This window comes from Aethalodelphis obliquidens, unplaced genomic scaffold, assembly GCF_003676395.1.
Source record: "Aethalodelphis obliquidens isolate GAN/ISIS:26980383/991018 unplaced genomic scaffold, ASM367639v1 scaffold52, whole genome shotgun sequence".
NCBI classification, from domain to species: domain Eukaryota; kingdom Metazoa; phylum Chordata; class Mammalia; order Artiodactyla; family Delphinidae; genus Aethalodelphis; species Aethalodelphis obliquidens.
In genome coordinates, this window is record NW_020837996.1 from 4143324 (window position 1) to 4164586 (window position 21263).

The following is a 21263-nucleotide window of genomic DNA, read 5'->3' on the forward strand; positions in this document are numbered from 1 at the left end:
CTTTGACGCAACACACTAAACTCCCTGATGTAACTTTTAGCAATTTTCAATATGCTATAACTTTTCAATATTCTATCTATAGTGTATTCCCTTTGCCTACTGACCTGCAATTTCATCTAAAAGAAATTCATCAAGCTGGTCAGGCATGATCTGTAGTCAAGGGCATGTTGCTTATTTCTCTTGATGTCAATATGATAGCTACCTGGCTTTTTGCACCCCTATTACCCACTTCATAAATTCATACAGATATGAAGGTTCAAAAGAACAAAATAACTAACATCATTCTTTCCTCCAAAGAGATAAAAGTTATATTGCAGAGACAAATATGGAAAAGGATACTCACCATAAGTGCAAATCATTTTACTAGCTTCTCTGAAGAGAAGAATTCCATTAGGAGATGATACATCAAAGTTCAAACGCTGGGATCTAAGAAATACAGCAAAAATTTAGACTATATGTGCAGATAAAAAAAACAAATATAGGTTTAAAATACCCAGAATTTTCATTTATTAGAAGTAGCAACAGTACAATTATCCCTTTTTTAAAGTGTCATTCCATTAAACAAGTATTGATAAAATGTGTGTGCTAATTCTCTCACTATAAAGATACTAGAACGATAAAATTATTTTCATTTATTTGCTGATTCAAAGAATTCACTTTTTATCTGTCAAAACAATATCCTGACATCCTATATCACCGACCTCTTACACCCCTCTCCTTTCATGCAAAGTGGTTGACAGATAATAATAAAGGAAACCCCAAGTATGTATAAGTTTATATAGTTACTTGGATAGAGATTTACACTTGAGATCTCCTGTAGTGCCTAATACACATCTTTAAAACAAATTATAAAATAACAGGAAATCTAAGTACCTTTAATACTGCTCATATGCATAATGAATCACTTGATACTTCAAGCATATTTCAAATACATTAAATTACATACAGACTATAGTTTCCATTGAACATAGCTCAAGTATAGAGAAACAAATCCCAGAAGTTCTAAATAAGAACAGTTCTACTTTCCTAGTTCCTAACAGGTTGGGGAACAGTCTGAAAAGTGTAAAGGACTGACATGCCATCCTGACATAATATTTGCTTTTTTAACATCACTTTGGCTTTAGTTGGCTCCAATATACCTTTTTGCTCTGCTTTTAAGAAATAATGGTATATTTTTAAAAGGATCAGCAAAAATATGAAATAGGTCATAGCAAAGAAACACCAAAAAGCAAAGATATTTGCCAAGGAACAGAATAAACTGCTCGGAATAGAATAAATTGCTGCTTCTCTATGCTTTTTCAAAATGCTTCGGAATTAAGTGCAATTATAACTTATTAGAAATACTACTGGAAACATTTGATTGTTGGCATAGAATTCCGATTAAAGAAATGTATATACATAATACACATTAGGTTCCAGAGAAATATAGACAAGATAACATTTTCTGGGATTACAAATTTTTACCAGGTAGTTCTTTGGACAACTGTGCTAGATATGAATTATCCACCTATGGCAGATATAAAATACTTTACAATATACAACGTAATGATTTTTTCCTTTAGCATTAAATGTTATATCAGTAATATGAACTATTAATTACCTAGCTGAAAAAACTGTAATTTAATAAAAACTAAATTTCTAATATAAAGTATATAGCCACCCTTCGTTTAGTATTTAAGGCACCTAGAGAACAGTTTTAAAAAAACTAACAGCTTTCAAAAGAATACTCACATTTATTTATTTATTTGCCAGGTCTTTTCCCACCTCTTGTTTTAAAAATTTTAAATTATTGCTGTGAAAAACTCAGCACCATAGATCAAATTAGAGTTGCAACCCATACTCCTTCCCTGTCTGGATATCTCCCTTCCAACACGCAATTTACAAAGAGGAACTGATGAAACAGTATGGCTAAGTGACAGGTAATTTGGTGCTAAGCCATATTCATAATGACATATCTTAAAGAGGTAAAACTAATTATCTTATTGCAGTTTTTCTCTTTTAGCTACACCTCTGTTAATATTTATATACAAAGAACCTGAACCTCTGCTTGTCTATGCAAATTATAAGGTCACCTAGGCAATTTCTGAGAGGTGTGGTAGTTGCTATTTAAATAAAAATTGTGAGTGCATAAATCATCCACATATGTGCATCTTGGCACAGAGGAAGAAGGATAACTTAGAAGTCAAGGCAGGAACAATCCCCAGGGCTTGAGACAAACTATGTGTCCACGAATTGCTCTGGGACTCAGTTCCCTTATCCATAAAATAAAGCATCTCAACTCAGAGACCTCTAAACTCCTTTCCTCCTCTACAGAACTGCAGTTAAGCAATGAGACAGTTAAAACTGCCCTGGGACTTTCCTGGTGGCACAGTGGTTAAGAATCCGCCTGCCAATGCAGGGGACACGGGTTCGAGCCCTGGTCCAGGAAGATCCCACATGCTGCGGAGCAACTAAGCCCGTGTGCCACAACTACTGAGCCTGCGATCTAGAGCCCGCAAGCCACAACTACTGAAGCCCACATACCTAGAGCCCGTGGTCTGCAACAACAGAAGCTACCGCAATGAGAAGCCCGTGCACCGCACTGAAGGGTAGCCCCCACTCGCTGCAACTAGAGAAAGCCTGCGCGCAGCAACGAAGACCCAACACAGCCAAAAATAAATAAATTTATAAACAAAACAAAACAAAAACCTACCTTCCTCCATCTTGTGCTTTTGAATCTTTTAAATAATGGTGGCTGTAGTCTTCCAATTTTTTTCCCAGTTCCCATAGTCCCCGTATACACCTAAGTATACTAAATTCTTTCTCGCCCAAAGTCTCAACCTTATATCTCTAATTCTACTGCCTTCAACTGATCATCTTAAGCTTTGGTTCCCGGGTTCTTGCTAAGTCTTAAATATACAGGCACGAGGCAGGAAAGTCTGACCTCTGAAGAGTGCTACCAAATAGTAAATGACCTTTTCACTTGCCTATGCTACCTCTTACCTGTTTTGCATCAGTTCTGCCATAAGTTTTAAGATGGGAGTTGTACACGCTGGCTCTCCATACCACTGCTCAACAGCCCTCTGAAGGATGGGAATATAGGTTGGGTACCTTTTATAAAGCCTGTTAAAGAATTTAAGGGTCAAAAGAAATATTGTTTCTGAAAATTGGTGCCACTTAAAAAGAAAACAAAGGAATCCACATTTGTTCTATGTTTAGCATACTTATGAAGTATCATGTAACATAGTTAAAGAATTATGCTTAATATTGCAGGAAAGGAAAATAAGTTTAGTTAATGAGGGGTAAAAAATGTGAACTGCTATTATCAGAGTTTGTTGGGCATCAAACTACTTAAGAAAAAAATGTTGTTTATTATGTAACTTTTAAAATACATAAAAGTAGAGGGAAAGAGTAAAGCCTATGCATTTATCTCCCAGCTTAGAAATTATCTACATTCTTTTATTTTAAGTTGTTGACTTAACTCTGCTTAGTTCCACTATAGCCCCAAGGAACGCTAGGGATGACAGCTTGAAGAAAAGCTTTGGGTAATTTTTAATCTCAACTCAAGGTCAGTTTGCTAAAAGGTAGTCCCTTGTACGCTCAAGGAGAAATTCTCAAACACCCTCATCAATACTAAGGAGTGCATGTCTCTGTTAAGTCAATGGCTGAGACCACCAGAACCTGGAAAACTCTGACTCAGCTCCACTGACCCTTTAACCCGTAACTGGCCTCCTCCTAACAAATGGACACAGAAATATAAAATTAAGGCCTAAAACTGCAGCAGAAAAACCCCTTCCTATACCACTACCTTCATTTCCTTTTTCTTTTCCTAATCCCTAAATCTGTCTCTTTCTGATGTTTTTCAATGTACTTGTCTTTTTGTTTCAGATGGAAGTGCTGAACGGAATCACCTCATGTTGTTCCTTTCCTGTGTGGTATGGGTAGTGACCTCCATGGTGAGAAAAGATCACAATTTTCTTCCCTGCTCTTAGAATAAATTTCAAGTTCCTTAGCATGGCAAACAAGGTCCTTAATATCTGGTCCCTGCCTACCTCCAGTCTCGTCTCTTAGTGCTCCTGCCCTTATCTATGGTTTGGCCATTCTTAATTCTCTGCAAACCCACTGATGCCGACTCTCTCTTGTCTCTATTCCTCTATATGCTGCTTTGTCTGCCTAACACATTCCAAACTGTATTTCAACATCTAGCTCAAGTTTCACTTCCCCTGGAACGGTGAAATTTTCCCTTTTTTGTCAAAAGGAATCAATCTCTTCCTCATCTAAGTTCAATGAGCACTCTGACCACGTCTCTCTTATAACAAACTGTATTACGGTTGTGTTACCCATCTGCCCCATTAGATAGTGAGTTTCTCAAGGGCAAAGACCTGTGCTTCCCTACTATGACCTTGTTAATTCCTATTTGTCCCTCATATTTCAATATACATGTCAATTATTCCAAGAAGCCTCCGTGACACCTCCCCTAATCCCCCATGACTAAGTGTGTCTCCTATGTAAGGCTCTGGTACCCTGTGTTAGTGCTATCATAGCACCTTATCTCTCCTATTATATGCTTTTTGAGAGCACAGCATAGGTACTTATTGTATGCATGGACCTGGCACAAAATAGACTTCAATGAACATTTGTTGTGGTAAACCTGCCAACCTAAAAATGAGGTGTAGCATACTTAATTAGACCTACCTATTTGATTCTTTTAAGCTGTGCATTTCAAGCTTCAGGAAATAATTCACATAACATTTAGTGAAAATAAGCCCTTAAATACCTTAAGAGTGTCAGGCTCCCTAAAAGTGCAAAAAGCAATACTTTTGTCCCCCTAGATATACCATGTTAAGGCTGTATTTGAATATACACGAACAATTTACTTAAGTATTTATTGAAGGCCTATTCTATAAATGTCTTCTCACTGTTACAGACTCTCTGGAGCCATCAGTGAACCAAACATTAAAAAAATCCCTGCCCTCGTGGAATTTATATTCTAATAAGACAGAAAATAAAATAGATATATGATCCTTTAGAAAGTGCTACAAAGGAAATAAGGCAGAGAGAGGAGGTGAGAAGTGAGTGTATATGTGTGAATGAGGTTTCAGTTGGATGAAAATGAAAAATATAAAATCAATAAACTTGATTATTAACTCTATTTTGTCAGATAACTTACTGTTTTATTTTCTTCTATGGACTAGAAAATCTGTTATTTTTGATAGATGGTAGATACTCTGTGCTATGTACCGTGCCAGGGATCCAGTGATAAGTAAGACATGGCTTTTTTTCTTGGTGAATTCATGCTTGAGTCTGGGTGGTGCACACATAATAGTAATGCTCTGAGTACCAAAATTCTGAAACAGTGCCAGAGGAGTACAGGTGAGAAAATACTCCACCCAGAGATCTGAGTACAAACTCAGCGATCACGAGTGGGAAAGCGTCTGGAAGACTCATCAGGAGACTGAAAAGACCCAAATCTCAGAATCTAAGGATATCATAAGCACACAGATGCCCCTTTGCAAGGCATTCTAAAGACATCAGGGCCATCATACTTTTCAGAGCACACTGTATTCACTATGGGATAAGGCCCGGGATATGAGGGGATGCTCCCTTTTCTGTGTGGAATGAGAGTGGTGCCAACTCTAATATGCTTGTGACAGAGGTGACTGCCACAGAGAAAATGAGTGATTACTGGAAAGCAGAGTAAAGGTCTACCAAGCAGGGAGGTTAAAAGGGTTTCAGAGTGAGAGTGCCAGACTCAGATTACATGGTGAGAATCAGAACCTACCCTAGGAGTTTAATTTTCCAGTGGCCTTGTGAGAACTATGTATATATGGATAGGAGGAAGACAGTGGGAGACCTTAGGCAGAAGTGGCACAGATCTAACTGCTTTCACCTAGATCTCCCCAATGGATTCCTAAGGTCAACACCAGATAAATAAAAAATAAAAAAATTAATGATATGCTATTGCCTCTTAAGATGCTAAATATGAAAAACTGAAAAGAATGAGGTTTGCTTCTTGATGACATCCATCCATCCATCCATCCACCCAATAGTTACTTACTATGGGCTGGACCCCAAGAAAGCATAAATGAGTAAAAAAGTAATTCTTTTCCTCTGAGATTTCACAGTAGAGAAAGCATTCTAATACACTAGAAGGCAACAAAAGAGGTTTTTGTTAAAAATTTTAGGAGGTAAGAGTGTGAGCATGTGGTTCCAGAACAGAAATAGCCTGCTAGTTCAGAGCTTAATTGAAAGGTATTCCTTGAACGTGAAACATCTATACCTTTGTTCATGGAGGCAAACGCTGCTGGGAAGCCGTCTCTCTTTCGGTCTGGCAAATGCCTATCCATCTTTCAACACCTAGCTCAACTTTTACTTCCCTGGGAAGCCTACTTTTTGCCTCAAATACCAATCTCTTCCTCTTAAATGTTCATATGGTCCTTTGCATGCATCTTTGTTACAATACATTGATGGTTTATTAGTTATTTGTTATGGCCACTAGATTATGAGCTTCTAAGGAACGATCCATTTTATTCATTCTTATAAAAAGCAATCATTTTATTCATTTCTCATGCCTGGCACAATGCACTCAACATATGCTTGTTGAACAGCAATTTTTCAGGTTTACTTTCTTCCCTATTTCAGTTTGTCTAACATACTGCTGACTATTCTCTTCTTGAAATACAATTCTCGTTCTGTTAGTCAGTCAAAATCATCAATTGCTTTATACCATCTATGGAATAAGGGTCTCAGTTCCTTAGCCTGATATTCAAGGGTCCCAGACAACCTGCGTGTCCAACCATAAAATAAGTGTATCTTTAACAAAATATCTTCTCTACTACTCTCCTTCCTAAACCTGTGCTTAGACCAGCTGAAAACCTCTTACTTCACAGTTCCAATAGTCCAATCCTACTTATGTGATATGACCCAAAGAAATACCTTCACCTTTACAGAGCCTTTCCTGATGCTCCAGCTAAATGCAATCACTTTATTTCTATCTTTGTTATGGCACTTATCACCTTCTGTATTTTATTACAGTTGTTTAGGTAGATACCTAACTGACTCTATTAAACTGTAACATCATTTTGGGGTGGGATTTGAGTGTAAGAAATCTACATCCCTCATGAATCCTCGGACAGTCCTTAGCCAAATCTGCTGAATAAGTGAGCAAATCGGATTCCTTTGTCTCATTCCATATTAGGGAAAGGAACTAACAACAGTGGAGGGGTATATTTACTTTGTGCCAGACACTGTACTAGGCCCTTTATATATGTCAGTTCACTCACTTCTTACAACATACCTGTGATACAAGTATTATTAGCCCTGTTTCATGGAGGAGAAAACTGTGATTCTGAGACATTAAGTAATTTACCCAAAACCCCACAGGTTGTTAAGTGGTGAACCCAGGACTGGAACCTAAGACTGTCCTATTCCAAAGTTCTTTTTTTTTCCCTACAAATCTCATTGTCTTGCCTTGTCTTTGTAAAATGTGTTTATTCATATTAAACAACAGCACTGACTGCGTGACTGAAAAACAGTGTACTCAAAGATCAGGATTATGACAATTAAAAGAATGAGTGTGAGGAAATAGCATCCTACACATTCTTTTATTTTTTTCAATTTCCCGCTGGGTTTTTGATACTTAAGTTTAAGTATGATCTGGAAAAAGTTTAAACAAGGGGACTAAATACAGTGCAAGGTAAGGTGCTTTTATATTGTTGCATTCTCACTACAGGGGCAAAGAAATAGCAGTGATTCTTCTTCTGTTCTCCAGTAGTGGGACAATTTATCAACATGGTTGCTGTGTAGTTTCAGGCAATTTAGGTTTGGAAGGACAGAGTGATAAGTAATGTAGTCCGTGTACCAGTTAATGCAGTCAGTGTTTATAGAAATGTTTTTAAATTAAATAGCTAACCACTAAAATAGCATTTTATCAAATAATCACGATAAATAAAATGCATTTTGACTTTAAGATGACATGTGCTCTTATAGGATGTTTCTTCTGTATGCTAAGGACTATACAGCAAATTAAAGCACACACATTTATGTGGATAAAAGGCAAATAAACTTTCTCCAGCAGTAATATTAGAATCATCACTGACGGTTTGACATATCAATATTTTAGGAAGAATAAATGACTTTCATATCCATGTTTTTTTTTTAACCATATACTTGTTCATTTTTACATTACTAGAATACTTTGGAAAGAATCTGTACTCTATCACCTGAAATTGCTTAAAGTATTTCAAAATATTTTAATAAAGCTCTTTGAATTATCAAATAATATAACTTTTAAACAAATTTTACTATTATTATAAATATTTGCTCTTTTATCCCTTGCTCAAAGGAAAACTATAAATCTTGCCTCAACTGAATGAACACCATTTATCATATTCATTTTGTTGTCAATACAATTATGAAAAGCCTTTGGCCTTTTCCCAAGGAAGCTGATTTGCTACTGAAACTCAATTATTATAAGCAAGGCCGGTACCAAGCCATCCCGTTTGGCAATCTAACATAACTTCCTGCATAACTGACACTTGGCCCTCCGTCCCTGACCCTAATAACATCAACGTCTACAGTCAGATGGAAGAGACAGTGGTTTCTAGTCCAAAACAAAAGTTAAGTCCCAAGGTTTTCCGTTTGCTATTTTCTGCCATCTGCTGGACAAAAGTTTCATTTCAGATAGGTGCCAAAAGAAGGAGCAAAGTGAAGAAATGGAAAACAGACTTAATTAAAAACTTAAATTACAATATGTTCTATAAATTTTAGGCAGTATCAATTACGACAGATATTTATATTCTTTGATGCTAAGGGGAAAGTTCTTATCTGAACTCTTAGTTAAGATTGTTGCTGAGGAAAACGTGTAGCATTAATTGCTGGACCTCCTAGAGTTGTAGGTTGGCTTCAAGATCACCATCAATTTTAACGTGCTAAAATTAGGTTTTTACAATATTTCAAATAAATGAAAGTTTTTGCTTTGTGAGCTTGCATTTATGTTTAGAGAAATGAAAGGGTCATATGTAATTCCAGTTTATTCTGCACAGTTAAAAGAGTTGTATGACTTTGCATGTTAAAATCTACAATCTCTGTACATGTACTTTGTATGCTGATATACATGATTTCTAAACGGCATGGAAAATTCTTAACTCTAACCCTTCTATGGGCACATAAATCTGATGAGGTAGGTTTTAATAGTAAGTAAAAATGTAAGTAAGTATTCAAAATTAATGCTAAACGATTTCTTTAATGTGTAGCGTTCTCCCTGAAACATGCCCAGATCCTGTTCGTTATGTTTTCGGCCATAACTGTGTCATCAGTACTTGAAGACTGCCTTTAAGAAGTTTCTTTTGTAATTTAATTTATGAGGGAAGTTTCTTTTGTAATTCAATTCATGAGGGAAGTTCTTATTTATGATAAAAAGGGTCTGAAAAGAGCAACTGACAAATAATGTAACTTAAAAAATAACTTTAAGGTTACAGAATTTTCTTACGTGCTCTGATGGTTTCATGTATAAAGGCATGAAAACATATGTTACACTTACATGACTTGCATAAACTATCACTTTCTGTTAGGATCAAAGAGGATTCGTACAATATTGCTAAAACAATATGAATAGTAACCATTTACGACTACCTATTATGTTCTAGACATTATACAAAGTGCATTACCTATTTCGATGGTTACAATAGCCCATGATACTGGATGTCTCCTTTTATAGATGAGGAAACTCAGAGAGGTGAAAAGACTTGCCAAAGTTTACACAGCAAATGGAGAGTTAGGAATTCAAGCCAGGTCTGCCTAACACCAAATCTTTTTACTATTAATGATGAGGCATTTCTGTGGGGGGATGTTTGTTTCCTTGTTTATTTATTTTGCTGTCTGTACTAAGCCTTGGCAAAGGTAAGTTCAAATTTTATATCAAATGAAAATCCTAACGATTTATTTCCCCCTTTTCATGTCCATTAATATTTTCATGATGAAAAACCACAGCATGATAAACTGAGCCTCAAAGAGAGAAAGTGACCTCAGCTCTGCTGTTTGAGATGGAGTGGGAATCCAAATCTCCTCGAAAATGACAAATGGTAGGATCCATTGATCTTGAGTTAGAGACGTCAGCCCAATTACCCCTGCAACCCCAACATAAACAATCATTTGGGGATGTGATTTTTTAAGGTATCGATATTTAATGGCACCAAAAAAGTGACCTCTCTGAGCTGGGTCTCCAAATGCTGTGCTCAGTTATCTGCACCGCTGCCACTGTGCTGTAATTTTTAGCTGATCACACATTAGTTCATTTAGCTTTGCTTCCTCTTCCCTACTGTGCCATACTATTAAACGAAAGCCAGGGGCCTGGCATCCCTCTGTGCACAGAGCTGGTATTGTCACAGTGTAATAAGGATACATCCAGTCAAACAGCATGGTGTAGCTGGTCTTTGTGTTCAGTGCAAAGGCAATCCCTCGAAGATCTCTTGCCAGCCCGATCAACAGACGCTGTCAGTGGGAAAGAGACACAGTAATTGATTTTCACGTTAGCACAGAGCAGATGGAGTAATAATCAGGCAATAATGACCACATATCTGATTTTGATTCATTAGCTAAAATGTCTCGCTCAGATCTCTTTCTATAGAAAGTCATAGACTTTTTAAGCAAACAGACCATCAAATCTGCTGACCAACTCTGCTTCTTATAAATTGAGCTGAGTCATAATTCCAATAGCTTAGAAACATTTAGATTCCTAACATACTTTGTTTCTGAATAACGCCAAATTAGAAAAAAAAAAGAGTATTGATAATTCCACGGAACAGAAATGTACAGGGTATAGACATTATTTAATAACAACAAATCTTAACCACATTGGCTTGCAAGAAATCAGTCCTACTATGCAATTTGGAGTCTAACCTGAAAGCACACTGGCATTTAAAGATCCCTAAGGAATATCTTTAGTAACTTAGGACAAAATGAAACTGGCCAGATGACCTATTGGTACTGTGGCATACCCAGAATGGCATTCACATTCCCCAAGCAAGGAAAAGATATAAGGAAAAGAGTTCTTCTACACTCAGTATCAGAAGACTTGAATTTAAACCCAGCTTTACTTCTTAACTGTAAGACTTAAGGCAAGGCAAATTATCAGTCTCAGTTTTCTCATCTCTGAGAGGGGCTAATAATGCCTCTCTCACAGAGGCACTGTCAGGAATAAATTTATATAAAAATGCCTAACAAGAGCCTGATACATACATAAGTGTTCCATAAATACTTAGTTTTAGAGAAAACAAAACAAAACAAAATGAAAACTTGACTCTTAAATAGAAGAGATCTGACTCGTACTCTGGACCCTTAATTAAGCTGTCCTTAGGAAGATGCTTGGGAAGTGAAAAAGAAAACCCATGAACAGATGCTAGAATGTCAGAACAAAGAGTACAAACAAACATAATTGCAGAACAAGGGGGTGGGATAATTGAGATATGCAACTGTGATTTCTGAAGATACTGTTTTCAGTGGAAATATTCTGCCAGAAAATGGTCTCTGAACTATTTCATCAGATTTTCTTTTCCGCACACTTCGGTAATAAATGAAAGTCTCTTTAGGAAGGCGTTTAAATTATCATTAAGGACTTGGAAGTGAATGCTGACCCTCATCTTAATGACTACAAAAATTTCAAAGTAGGAAACAGTTTATGTCACAAGTATCTGTAATTTTTGATCCCCTTTCCCCAATGCCCCATACCTAAAAGGTGACTCAATATAACTGGAAGCTGTTTATAAGAATATTCAGTTTCTATACTGTGTAACAGCTTATAGAATGATGGTAATCTGAATTTCTGAATCTGTGAACCCTGAACTTTTGTTTCTGCTTCTTTAAATAACTTATTCTTTTTCCTTTCATAATCTCACCAGTCCTTGTTTTTCTATAATCAGCCAGTCTCTCTGTGTAGTTCTCTTCTGTGACTGCTATTTTTCTTTAAATCATTTTGCCTTTTATGTAACCTGTTTTCATCACCTGGAACCTATTCTCCTCTTTCTCAGCTTTCCACGTTTCTTGCAGCTTCCAGAACAGAATATGTCTTCTAAGAAGTCTTTGAACAATTCTATTCTAATTCTCTTTGTAGTCTTTCTATTAAAGTGGCCTTTTTTGATGCTATTTTTGTTATGTACACTTACAAATTACAGGCTACTCTTCAAATAATCTTCAGTTTTCACATATACATAAGGTACTCATCACCATTCAACTCTAAATCGGTCAACAGGAGCAATAAGTTTTACTTTGTGTCTAGTGCAAAAGGCTCTTAAAATATTTTAGACTATCCTTATTACGCAAAAAGGTTAATATTTATTTCATCACAAATTTTTTTCTTAAGAGACACCAAGTTAACAGAAGGGCTCTAACTGACTCAAATCTATGAAATTATATCCATTTTAGAAAATGTTACTCCAAAGCAGAGGAAGCATATGACAATATAATAACTAAATATGTTTTCAAAAGATTCGACTGAGCAGGAAAATGCAGTGTTAATGTGAGAAACAGATCTCTCATGCTCAAACAATCTTTTATCTCAAAGCAGCAAGAGTACTGTAATAATCTATACAGACATTCAAACAACACTAAGGAAGTACTTTCTTGACAGTCAAAAGATACCCAGTTCTGGTATGAGACCAGGAAAACTGTTAACAAGGAGCTCAACCAGGCTATCAAACAATCTCAGAGATCAAGGGATGATCTGAAATTTAGGGGAGGAAGAGCCACAATTTACCATCTCACTTAAAACAGTACAAAGAGGTTTATTTCAAAAGTTGCCTTTCTCCTACAGTTAGTCAACACTTGACTGACCTGACAAATGAGAGGTCCTTATAAAGTGAGGCTGTTTGGGGGAGTGGGCAGGTCTGGCGTATCTAATCCTAAGGATTCCTTTTTTGGATAGTTCAAGGAGAAACTGCTCGGTGCTGCAGTCTCCTGCATGGTGAACGGCCGTCTGTGTGCCAAGTGTGAGACGGATGGGCTGGGAAACAGTTGAAATGCGGCTCCTTCCACCCTGACCTCCAAAACAGGGTTTCTAATGGAAAGTCTGACAGACCCTTTACTGTAGTGGCACTACTGGGGGCAGCTATAATATTATCCTCATAATTCTACTATATAATAACAACAAAGAAAAAGAAGGTGAAGGGTCATTGTGCTTTGTCTTTAGAATTAAGATGGCTGTCTTCATCCTTACAGCATACTCTTAATTCTGAAGACACATCTTAATAACCTCTAAATAGTTCCAACAAAAGAGCCGTGTCAGAGGAATGAGCAGGCCCCAAGGTGTTTCAACTGGAGTGTTTTCATCTGCCTTTATTGCTCTATCCCTCTCCAGAATTAAGGCAATAACCTGTGATAAATTATTCAGGAACTGCTACAGGGATCAAAGCAAAATCATTCTGTTAAAGTGCTGTTTGCAACATTTGGCACTTAGTGCGAAAACTTTTAATGTGCGCATGCTGAAAATCTAGGATTTTAAATAATTTAACATTGTGGAGTTTTAACGAAGGGACTAAAGATAGCAGGTTCCTATTTAACTGCTCCTCTTCCTCCTAGAAGTTTTCATTCATTTCCCTTAAAACTGATGACGTCATGGCCAAAACAAAAATGATGCATGGGGAGTCAGAGTACTGGACTATATTTTACTATGGGTACAATCACAGGGGGGAAACACGTACTGTGAACTAACGCTTTAGAGCCAGGGTTTGTCAGAGCAATTTCTTTCTTTTTCCCTTTCCTTTTAAAAGAGAAACCCAAGACAAAAATTCAATGTTCTCTTCAATTTTATTAGGACTAAGTAAGAAAACAAAGCTATAAATTTAAGAGTTTTACAGCATTTCCTTCTCTCACAACCATATTTCAATTTGGCAGTGTAGGTCCTTAATGCTTATGTTTATCCTGAAATCCGCATTTGAAAAATATCTATCAATAAATAGGCAGTTAGAAAATCCTGGTAAGGGTTGCAAATTAAATGAATTCGGCAGTCCTGCAGCATTTTCGTAGAGATCTTTTAACGGCATCACCTCCTGTGGATTGGAATACTGAATACTTTATTGAAGAACAGAACAGAACTGTTTTTATCTCTAGTATTTGCAAAATGAAGTACCTGAAAGCACTTCTGCATGTATTATTTATTCATCATGATAGAAAAATAGGCTTAACCTAATAAATTACATTTAAAAGCATTTACTGCAAAAGTTTTGTTTATGATAAAGCAACAGATTTAGTTCTTTATCGGTAGCTTAAAGCACCAAGTTTTCTTTATACAAATTAGACAGATGGTGCTTACAGTAGAATTTACTAAAGGTCTGTCACAACAAATGCAGCCAAGCTGCATATTTAATCACTGCAGAATCTTGTCTACCTGCAGCTGCCAACTGCTAATCCAATTTCCCTGATAAATGTGGCAAGAGACACGATCAGCAATAAAGAGCATCTAACTCCATTTTCCTGCAGGGCGTCTTTTGATGAACATTTAGGACGGAAGCACGGAGTGCACTGTGTGGCCTTGGTTCGTGGCAGCTGCATGCATTCTGAGGCACAGTTCTCAGGTTACTCACTTAATTCTGCCACTATCATTACGTTGCTATTGATCTCAGTAGCTGTTGCCTACACAGCATTACTCTAGATGAAGCTGAATCAGGCAGTTATCATGCATCAAACTTGCTCAAAAGCCTGGAGATTTCCCCTTAATTACTTGTGATTTTATTTGCAAATACCGTTAAAGTGTAATCAAGCAGTCACTTTCCAGGGTCGTTAAGAACTTGCTGGTTTAGGGATATATCACAGGAACTCCATTAAAAATGACTCTAGGAAGATGGTTTCTATCAAACTAGACGGGATTACATCAAAACGGGTTTGGAGTATAATGAAATCTTCAAATGAGACAAATGTAATTTTTATAAAGATAGTGTTTTTCAACCTCATGGCTTCTTTCTGATATAAAGGGCAGCAATAACCACCTTAAAGTTGCAAAGATTTTTCTGGTCATTAAAAATATTTGGGAGACATCTAAAAAATATAGCTAACCTGAGTAGAAACTCTGGTGAAGAATTTCAGCAACACTATAAACACAAAGAAAATCTCTAAGATCCTTTTTTGGTTTTAAAAATTCTATGACTATTGCATGTTGATAAACATGCATTTCAAAAACTCTATGTCAAAATAGAAGGTACAGTATTTGGTTAATTATTTTTTAGTACAAGAATTACACTGAATAATCACCAAAGGCCATCATTCTTCTATTTGGCTTCTTACTGCTAATTTTTTTTTTTTTTTTTTGGTAGAGAGAAGAGGAGCCATGCAAAATGACTGTCAATATTTTCAACACATTTCAAATAACAATAAAACATGACTCAAGTATCACCAACAAAGGTGCCTACATTTTCGGTATATATTTATTAGTCTTTTAAGAATAATAACCAGTGTCAATCTATTTAACACAGCCCTGATACATCAGAATTTCAGAAGATGTTATTCCTATTTAGCAGATCTTGTGCTCCCCATCCCCCATATTAAAATATGGGGCTGTTTTGTCACAAACAGCTTGCTACACTTAAGGATTTTACTAATAAAACATAATGTTGTCTTAGATATTATGACTGTTGCCACAGCTGAACTGACTTGTCAAATCAATCCTAATATGGCTCCCACAGGCACATAAAAACCTTATTTAGCTATCAGTTACCCTAATCACTTTGTTCAGTTTAAGAATGCAATACTTCAAGACCAGCTCCTATTTATACATATATGCCTAGCCATTTAATAAAGTCTTGATTTATACAAATTCTTGTTTAAAAATATTTAGAGATGTAGTATTTTAGCATGTGTACATTTGTGCATTCCTCCATATAAATATGTTGAAACATAGAGTGTGGTGTAGATGAGGGAATAGGGACGTTTAAAGTGGTGTACCCACGAGAAATGTTCTTTTAAAAGATATTGCCACGAGAGACAAATGCATCATCTAATCATAAGCTCTCTGAAATCATTCGATAACCTCAAAGTCCTTTTGTATAAGAAACTAGAAAAGTACTTGTATGAAAAGTACAACTCAAAGACACATGCAATTGGGAAATTAAGATTGATGAAGCACAAAGCACACACAAATATGCAGACCTTTTTCTGAATCTATACATCCTAGAATGAACAAAATCATCTTTCCTCTTGTTCGGAAACAAACCCACCTTTACATCTTCTTGTTTAAAGTTGTTATTGAATATCTGTAACACTGTTTCAAAAGAGACTGTAAGAGGCAGCATGAAATTCTCAAATTCGTCCTCATCTTCGCCTATCAGAAAAACAAAAGGGTCATTGCGCTTTAAGATGCATGCTATTGTCCATTAGCCTCCACAGTGAGTGCTTCATTCAGGCTTAGAAATGTTCTTGAGAAGGGGTCAGCCTGCATTCACCTCCGTACCACATTTTGTGCTTTGGCTCATTGAATATTCTGGTGTTTTGCCTTCTCTTTTGCACCAAATGAAATAGCAAAATTACTTACCAGCCATTTTTTTTCCTGGCTCTTTATTGGATCAAATAGACTCATGCCCCAGGCTTCTCAGCCCTTCAGCTCTTAGGGCCCCCAGAGCTTCCCTAATGCCTCAAGGAAAGGCACTTTCAAAGCCTCAGAGAACTGGATCTTTTTTCCCTTTCTCTTTAGGTGCCAAGGCCCTAAAGGGCTCACAGACTCAGGTGCCCAGATAGCCCTAAGTTATTATTCTCTTTTATTTATGTTCTTTTTTATTAATTTGTTAAATGGATGTCAGGGAAACTTTTATCTCCAAACGGGATGGGGTCCCTCATGGGTCATTTGGATTTTAAGTACGTTCTCCATTGAGTACACTTCCTTTTGCAATAAGCTTCTTTTTCTTTATATAAAAAAGGGAAAAGAGACATTTTCTATTGTTTTTTCACTTTGAAGGTAGAATCTTCATTTAACAAATGGATATGTTACACAATTGGTAATTTATCCTTTTCAAAAGGGGTTTCCTTCAAATGAGAAAGTTTTCTCATTCATCCTATGCCACAGGGAATTGTGAGTCCCACTTTACTGATGAAGAAACAGGCAGAGAAACGTTAAGCGACTGCTCAAGGTAGCATACTTAGTTGGAGGTGTAACTATACTGTCCAGACCTCCTGATTTCTATGCTAGCAGTTTTTAAGTAGAGAATTAGAGAGGAAATAAGATCTCAGAGCAGAGATCAGTGGTTCTCAAAGTTTGGTCCTTGACCTAGCAGCATCAGCATTACCTGGGAACATGTTAGATATAAAAACCCAGGTTTCATCCCAGATCCAGCAATTTTTGTTTTAAGAAGCCTTCCAGGTAACTCAGATGCATGCAAATGTTTGAGAAACCCTGGCCTATATATTATTCTACAGATAAGGAGAGCGAGGTCCAAGGCCACATACACAGAAAATCAATGGCAGATTCAGGATCTTTTGACTCTTAAGCAGTGGCTGATCTGGCTGACCCTGATCTTTTGTGACTTCTCTTTTCCCTTTAACCTTACATACTTTGTTTCTGGAGTCCAACAGATTCAGGGACTCAGCTTTCTTCAGAAAGAGATGTCAAAAGGCCAATGAGTCTTTCCTAGTATGCTGTTCGACACAAGGATCAGGGTGCTAGGTGAAGGGGAAGGTAAACCAAATTATAGCGACCTCGTGGTGCAATGGTAGTACGTCTGACTCCAAGTTATAAGCCCTGCCCTGTCAACTAGCTATGCGACCAAGTTACTCCTCTTAGATACACCCTCTGTCAACTGGGGATAACATTAGAGACCTTTATAGGAGCCAGTTTTATTTTTCAAAGCCCAGGTCAAATGATAGCTTTCTTAATGTCTGAGCTAAGCTGCCCTTCAAGTACTAAGATCCTACTGCAAGTATTCCCCTTCTCCCTTTGGGTTCTCACAGCATTTTGTCTGATTCTTCCCCTTTGTCTGATCCTTTAGACAGCATGTATCAGTCTGCTATGAATGGCAGATATTTTAGCAGATAGCTAATACTAACACTTAATAATACCACCTATATCATTCTACCACTACCACCATTTGATGAAGGTTACTGTGGAGATTAAATGAGATAAAATTTGTAACATGTATATGTAAATTATTAGATCTATCAGCCTACACTGATAGTATCTTTGGCTTTGCTTTTGGAGAACCAAGACTGCATCTTTTCATTTCTCTGTGAAGGAGAATGATGTAGGTTAAGCCCCTGCAATAAACAGACCCAGTGTCTGGCTCCATCATGTACTGTTTAACTTTGGATACTTAGCTGATCACTTTGTGTCTCAGTTTTCTCATCTATAAAATAAGGATAAATACCTATCTTTTGAGGATTATTGTGTATATTAAATGTATATACAGGAAAAATAGATGATGCACCTAGAACAGTGCCTGGTACATATTAGGGAAATACTGTATTTGAATGAAAAGTAGTTGTTCAATTAAAGGTAAATTTTAAAATTACCTTATTTTCTTAATACCTAATATAGAAAAATTACTAACTGAAGCAAACATCAAATCCTCAAATATATAATACATTATATTTTAAACCATGTAATCTTACTCTTCTAGTATGGAATTAATGAGAACAGTGACAATGATCACTGCAGGCAGATAAGGGTGCTAGAGAGAGTGGATGCTTTGAAAGTTCTCTGCTTGAATCCTGGTTCTGCTACTATTAGCTGTCTGCTTTTGGATAAAGTCTCTTCACTCATCTGTAATTAAGAGACATAATATTTACTTCATAAAGTTAGCTGTGAGGATTAAATGACAAAACACTTGTAAGCCCCCTTGCTCAGTGTCTGGCACTTAATAAATGATAGCCAGGAGCATTTTTGTTGTTTTGAGTTTAACATGAACTTAACAGAGGTGATTATGGTGGTCAAATAAAATGTGACCACGAGGTTGCCAGCCCAATACCCTTCCTCTGGGAGCAAGGTAAGGATGTTTACTCAGAACAAAGACAAACTCAGAACTTGAACATTTAAACCCTTCCTTAGTATACTGAGCTACAGATCAAAAAAACTTCCTGATTCCATCTCTTTCCTCAATCAAATTCTGAGGCAAATAGGGACATCAGGAGCACAAGAGAAAGCCACCAAAATGTGAAATGTGAAGGGAGAAGTCAAGGAGCAAATACTAAAGAAAGCAAGGTGAGCGGTAATTCTACTTAAATGTCACTTCCTCAGAAAGGACTTCACTGACCACTCTAAAACAGTACCACAGTGTGTGCCCTCCCCCGTCACCTACTTTCCCACCCCATAAACACTTCACTGTTCTTATGGGACTTACTATGACTGGCTATTAATTTACATATTTATTCATTGTCTTTCCTACTAGAATGTAAGCTCCTTGAAGAACGAACTTGGTCTGTCTTGATCACAACTGTATCCCCAGTGCCTAGAGGAGGGTCTGGTGGTCAAGTAATATTTGTGTAGTGACTGAATAACAGTAGTTATTTCTTGAGTACTTGTTATGTGCGGTCAATGAATGTGGTACTTAATTTACTTAACAAACACCTATGTAGCTCTTACTACCTTCAAAGCACTGTTGTAAGTCATTACCAGTCACAACAATCCTGTAAACTAGTATGATGATTTCCTTCATTTTACATGTGAACAGAGAGGTTGAAGGAGTTAAGTAGTTTGTCCAACATCCTCTGCCTGGTAAATGTCAGTGAACCAGGGTCTCCAATTAGTTCTGCTTTACCCCCCAACTTCATGTTCCTCCCCCCATGTCTCTGATGGGGTGGAATGTGTCAGAGGTAGGGACGGAAGTCAGGGTCACAAAATCTCGACTTTGCAGTTGCATGAAGTCAGGAGAGGATGAAGAACAATTAGCTTGGTTCTGGTGAGGAGAAAGGAATTCCTCAGCAATCACCTGAGTTTAAGGTAGGCAAACGAGAGACACTGGTGCATTATTCCTATAGAAACGTTTATGTTTCAGTTAGCACTGTTCCTATTATTGCAATGTGATATGATGTATCATCTAAGCTAGAAAACTGGTCATTTTTTTTTTACCTCATGCAACTTTATACAACATCTATTAAGGATTTTTTCCTCATTTGTATTACCCATGGAGGTATCACTTACTGTTTCTGATACGAAAAGAGAAAACATGTGCTCTTACGACTTTACATTCAAGTATGCAGTCATATATTATGTTTAGTATGCCAAATCTACATGTGATCTTTTTATGAATAATAATGGACGCTGCCAGTTTTTTTTCTAACAAGACGAGGGCCCAGACACCAGTATAATTTGAGGGTGAAGTGCCAATTTATAGGCTACTATTTTCATTGGCATCAGAAAGTAAATACTAACGTAACATCCTAAGTTCTCAGTCATGCATAGATAAAAATAATATTCCTCAGTGTCGACTTAAAAAAACGCACAACATGAGAATTGCGAGTTATGTTTTATTTGGGGCAAAATGAGGACTGTAGCCTGGGAGACAGCATTTCGGACAGCTCTGAGAAACTGCCCTGAAGAGGTGGGGGAGAAGGTCAGTATACATGTGATTCTGGTGAAGGGCGAGTACATGCAATCAAGCGCATTTTTTTAAATGTTTGCTTATTTGGCTGCACCGAGTCTCCGTTGCGGCACGCGGGGTCTTTAGTTGGGCCATGCAGGCTCTTAGTTGCGGCATGTGGGATCTAGTTTCCTGACCAGGGATCGAACCCGGGCCCCCTGCATTGGGAACACAGAGCCTTAACCGCTGGACCATCAGGGAAGTCCCAAGTGCATATTTTTTGCAGAAGGTTTCTGCTAGTCTCCTGAAGGTTACTGCTAGTCACAAGGAGCAGACGTCACCATGAAGGATCTTAGTGCTTTTCTAGATATGAGGAGATACAAGAATTGGGCTCATAAAGTCGGCTCCTGAAAATATCTAACTATCTGAAGACCTGTTCTGCCAGTTTTTCCCAGAGCGCCTCATCTCTGCTCTCCACCCTGAACTCCTTTCGGGGGCTGCTGAAAGTCAGCAGCTGCAGCAGCTCATGATTTGATCCTTGTAGAGGTAGATGGCAAGTGGCAAGGGCAAGTGCCAATCTGTAACTGACATCAGCTTTTAGGGAAAACCCAAAGCTAAATCCCCTCTACTGGATTTCTGAGGATCTGATTCAACAGAAAAGTTACTCATTTTATGAATTTCAATTTTTTTTCCTTCAGAGAAGTCACATTAAAATACAAATAGTAACTATTTTAGTATGTTGGCTCTCAGATATTTTATTTGTAGGCCACTTCATTTGTTATTTTGTATAACTTA

The 21263-nt window shown here is 37.2% G+C and overlaps 1 protein-coding gene across 7 annotated transcripts in view; it reads right to left on the reverse strand.

Annotated features, from left to right (window-relative positions):
• The window catches only part of RANBP17 (RAN binding protein 17), a 313454-nt gene that overhangs the window by 56123 nt on the left and 236068 nt on the right, over positions 1-21263 (reverse strand). For 5 of the 7 annotated variants that reach the window (XR_003428271.1, XM_027084317.1, XM_027084315.1 and 2 more), the window contains 4 exons: positions 16182-16285; positions 10382-10470; positions 2983-3102; positions 344-426 (listed from right to left, as the gene is read on the reverse strand). Coding sequence is in view for 6 of the 7 variants with exons in the window: in XM_027084317.1 (XP_026940118.1) it covers positions 344-426; positions 2983-3102; positions 10382-10470; positions 16182-16285 (396 nt within the window). In the remaining variant the exon portion in view is untranslated. The remainder of the gene's footprint in view (positions 1-343; positions 427-2982; positions 3103-10381; positions 10471-16181; positions 16286-21263) is intronic. The other 2 variants (XM_027084318.1, XM_027084316.1) reach the window with 1 other exon arrangement.